The 3956-nt window shown below is 38.3% G+C and overlaps 1 protein-coding gene across 1 annotated transcript; it reads right to left on the bottom strand.

Annotated features, from left to right (window-relative positions):
- Positions 1–336: 336 nt before the first annotated feature.
- LOC107147538 (homeobox-containing protein 1) lies at positions 337–2063 on the bottom strand. Its single transcript, XM_048809821.1, has 2 exons — positions 1977–2063; positions 337–1899 (listed from the first exon to the last, which is right to left on the bottom strand). The coding sequence occupies exon 2, from the start codon at positions 1840–1842 to the stop codon at positions 1294–1296; it is 549 nt and encodes a 182-aa protein (XP_048665778.1). The 5' UTR covers positions 1843–1899; positions 1977–2063; the 3' UTR covers positions 337–1293.
- Between the last annotated feature and the right edge of the window lie 1893 nt (positions 2064–3956).

Here is a 3956-nt window from a genome sequence, read left to right as displayed (position 1 = left end):
CCCCTATATAAGAATAGTTTCCATCTGATAATGGGATGGGATGAGGTAATAATGAGGTAATAATGTCTGCAATATGCACAGGACCTATACCATTTTCTTTTTTCTTTTTTTTTTTTTAAACCTAAAAAATTAATTTTATTGTTGACATCTTATCTACTCAGGAAAATTAAAAGTTCATCTTATTATATTTCAAAAGTTCATCTTACTATATATGCCCAAACAATTCTCCTTTTTAATCTTAACAATACATTTATTACATTCGAAAGCAGCAGCTAGGGTTGGGGATGTAGCTTAGTGGTAGACTGCATCTAGAATTTTTTTTCTTTTTATTGGTTCTTTTTAGTTACATGTAACAGTAGGATTCATTTTGACATAATGATAAAAGCAAGAAATAAGCTTCTGCATCTATAATCATTATCAGACTAAAGATATATCTTATCTTTTCTGGTATCATATTAATCCCTTAACATTAAATATGGTTTTATTTATTTTTTAAATAAAGTTTTCATCTTTTAAAACAGTGACTATCCTTTAAGGTTGAGGTCAAATTCATTCAATCACTTAACATATAAGGCACTTAACATGTGCTAAGGAAAATTCTAGACTAAGGACACAGATAGCAATGGAAAATACACAAAGCCATCCTCAAAATGACCCAGTGTCTCGTGTGACACCTTTCTTTATTACCTCTGTTCAAGGTGGGCATCTCTTCTTGAAGTTTAAAGTCTCAGTGTTCATACTTAACTTGTAATTGTGTGTGTGTGTGTGTTTGTGTGTGCATGCATCTGTTGCTAAAATTAGAACTTAAGGTTCTTTCAGGCAAAAATAGTGTCAATCTTCCTAAAAATTATGTGTTTTTTGTATCTTTTTATGAGTGCATGGTAGTTTCACTAAAAATTACTTCTTGTCAAACAGTTGCTTAAATTATTTTGTGGCTTGGAATGTTAGAGGAAAAAATGAAGAGTGTACATATTCAGGATCAAATAAAATTATCTTATTCCTCAGAAAAAGTACTTACAAAAGTACTTTACTTTACAGTAAAGGATTAAACTAACTTTTGTTAGACAGAAATTAGCTGTTAGAGCCACAAAGAGAAAACTAACCTTTGATAAACAGAAAGAATGAAAAAGGTTCATCAACTAGCAAAAAAAAAAAGGAGGGGTGCTACTAAAGTAGAGAAGTGAAAACCATAATATTTGAATATAGTTTCTTTCATTTCCAAAGAAAGGAATGAAAAATATCAGTTCTTATAGTTAAGTAACTGAAATACAGTTATTACTTAAAAAAAAAAATCTAAGAACACAGACATTCTTGGAGAGTCTTAATAAGCAAAGTAACTAACCTCATTAATTCTTCCACTTTATCATCTACATCTAGGTCCTCTTCTGAGGCTTCAAAACTATATGACCTCTGACCCATGCTGTTTGCATGATAGCGAGTTGGTGACATCTTCCCATTGGATGTAGACAATCGCTCATTATTCTCCCTCCCATTTTGATTGGTAGTGCAAGGCTGTGGGGAGGTATCATAACTGTTGCTAGGTGATGGGGACATTCCCGAATGCTGGGTCTGTGTAGAGGCTGTAGCTGTAGAGGAAGATGCTGGAACATTGTTGGTACTGTTCCCATATGAACCTCCTCCATAACTGGACCTTCTTCCAAACTTGTCACTATGCTCTTGATCAAGACGGTCCAAAGTCTCCAAGGCATGGAGAATTTCATGTTTAGTCATTCCAGTACGCCGAAGGCGCTGAAGCAGATCTATCTGTTCTATGGTGAATCTGGGTTCATCTGTATAGTGAGACATGGTTTCCAGCAAAACCACTGGAAAGGAACTGAGCATACTTTACATGAGGTGGATCAATAAGTTTTCCAGAGATGATCAGTGTTCTTTACCATTCTGTAATCCCAGTGACTCAGGAGGCTGAGGCAGGAGGATCACAAATTCAAGGTCAGCCTGGGTTACTTAGCGAAATCCTCCGAATCCTCGCCGAGTTCTCTCGCCCGGCACAGCCCCCTCCCCAACGTCCCGGTGCGAAGGGCTGGGGTAGGGAGGAGGGCCCATTTTCTTAAAGTACATTTTATTTTTAACTATGCCACCTAAACATCTGCTTTTAAGGATTTTGTTACTTTTTTGCAGTTTACTATTTAATTAATCGGGATTGATTTTAACATCTGTTATGGCATATAATCAGGTCTCAGCCTCATTTGTTTTTTTCCCCTTAGATTTGATTTTATATTGATTGATTGATTTGATTGATTGGTTTTATTTTTTAAATACATGACAGCGGAATGCATCACAATTTTTATTACACATATAGAACAATTTTTTATATACCTCTGTTTGTATATAAAGTATGTTCACACCAATTCATGTCTTCATACATGTACTTTGGATAATGACGTCTATCACATTCTACCATCCTTGTTAACCCCCTACCCCCTTCCCTTTCCTTCCCACCTCTCTTCCCTATCTAGAATTCATCTATTCCTCCCATTTTCCCCGTCCCTACTCCACTATGAGTCAGCCTCCTTATATCAGAAAAAACATTCGGCATTTGTTTTTTTGGGATTGGCTAACTTCATTTAGCATTATCTTCTCTAATACCATCCATTTACCTGCAAATGCCATGATTTTATGCTCTTTTATTGCTGAATAAAATTTCATTGTGTATATATGCCACATTGTTTTTTATCCATTCATCCACTGAAGGGCATCTAGGTTGGCTCCACAGTTTAGCTATTGTGAATTTTGCCGCAATAAACATTTATTAGAGTATTATATATATAATAACATATATTATATATATAATAACATCTCTCTCTATATATATAACAACATATATCTATATATTAGATATATGGGAGGATATATTAAAGTTAATATATCTTAGGAAGTATGAAGGAGAAATTTAGTGAAGAGGGGTTAGTAGCAAGAGAATAGACAGGAAGTAATTTAGGGTAGGCAAGTACGTGGGATGACAGCAGAGTACATAAAACAAACACACATATGTATTTAGAAAAATACAGATGTTAAAACAGAATTTGGAGTGGGAAAGAAAAATGAAAGAATAAAAAGGAAAAGAAAAAAAGGGCCTATACAACACCTCTATATTATATTATTCAGATGACTCAGTCCTCAAAGTCCTATTTCATGCAAAGTTCTTGGTTTCACATATGTTGGGGCTATGAGGGTCCAAGGATGGAGGAGTAGAAGAGAAAAAAAACAACAACCAACCAACCAACAAACAAAAAACTCAAAGTAAAAAGCCAGGGTTGTAACTAGCTTTAGAGATCTGTATCTTTCCTGCTTCTCTTCTCATCCAGTAGGTGGTCGTCTGTTGTAAGCTGGTGTCTGCCCTCTGGATGGTGGGGGTAACCAGGGTGGGAAGACTGGTCCTGGAGCAGGGCACCTGGATGCAGGGAGTGGCACCCACCAGTCCCTGCAGAAAGACTGCACCTCACGGGTCTCTTTTTGAGACCACTCGCTTGTATGACGTGAGTGCCCGGTACTATCTCTCTCCCTTGCCTGCAGATTTCCCAGTTCCTGGTCTCTCCCTCTCCTAGCAGTTCCCAATTGAGGAAACTCTCACCCTGGGGGCCTCGTGGGCGGCTCCCTGGTCACACTGCACCCATGTTGAGTAGTTACTGTGTTGGGTTACCGCCGCTGGGGAGGGGGGAAGTTTGGAAACCCTGTACCTGGCCCCTGGAGAGCCCATCTGGGAACTGCCCCCAGGTAAATGGTGAGAATGTTGATTCAAGATGGCGGTGAGCTGCTTTCAGCGCCCAGGTGTCTGGTGAGGTGGAGGGAGCGAAGTCCTGGGGATCTATATAGATGTGTTGATAGGTGTTTTTGTTAAGGCGCTTGCTGAGTCTTGTGTGGACTAGGATTTCAGGCTTTGGGTCCCGCTTCAATGCAGTGCATCCTACTTGAACGCTGAGGCCCGAAGCCCCGCA

The sequence above is a fragment of the Marmota marmota genome, unplaced genomic scaffold, assembly GCF_001458135.2.
Source record: "Marmota marmota marmota unplaced genomic scaffold, marMar, whole genome shotgun sequence".
NCBI lineage: Eukaryota > Metazoa > Chordata > Mammalia > Rodentia > Sciuridae > Marmota > Marmota marmota.
This window is presented reverse-complemented; position numbering and strand designations above follow the sequence as displayed.

What these genes read in the sequence shown, in the direction of transcription:
- LOC107147538 (XM_048809821.1), bottom strand. Translation starts at nt 1,842, where the DNA reads ATGCTCAGTTCCTTTCCAGTGGTTTTGCTGGAAACCATGTCTCACTAT.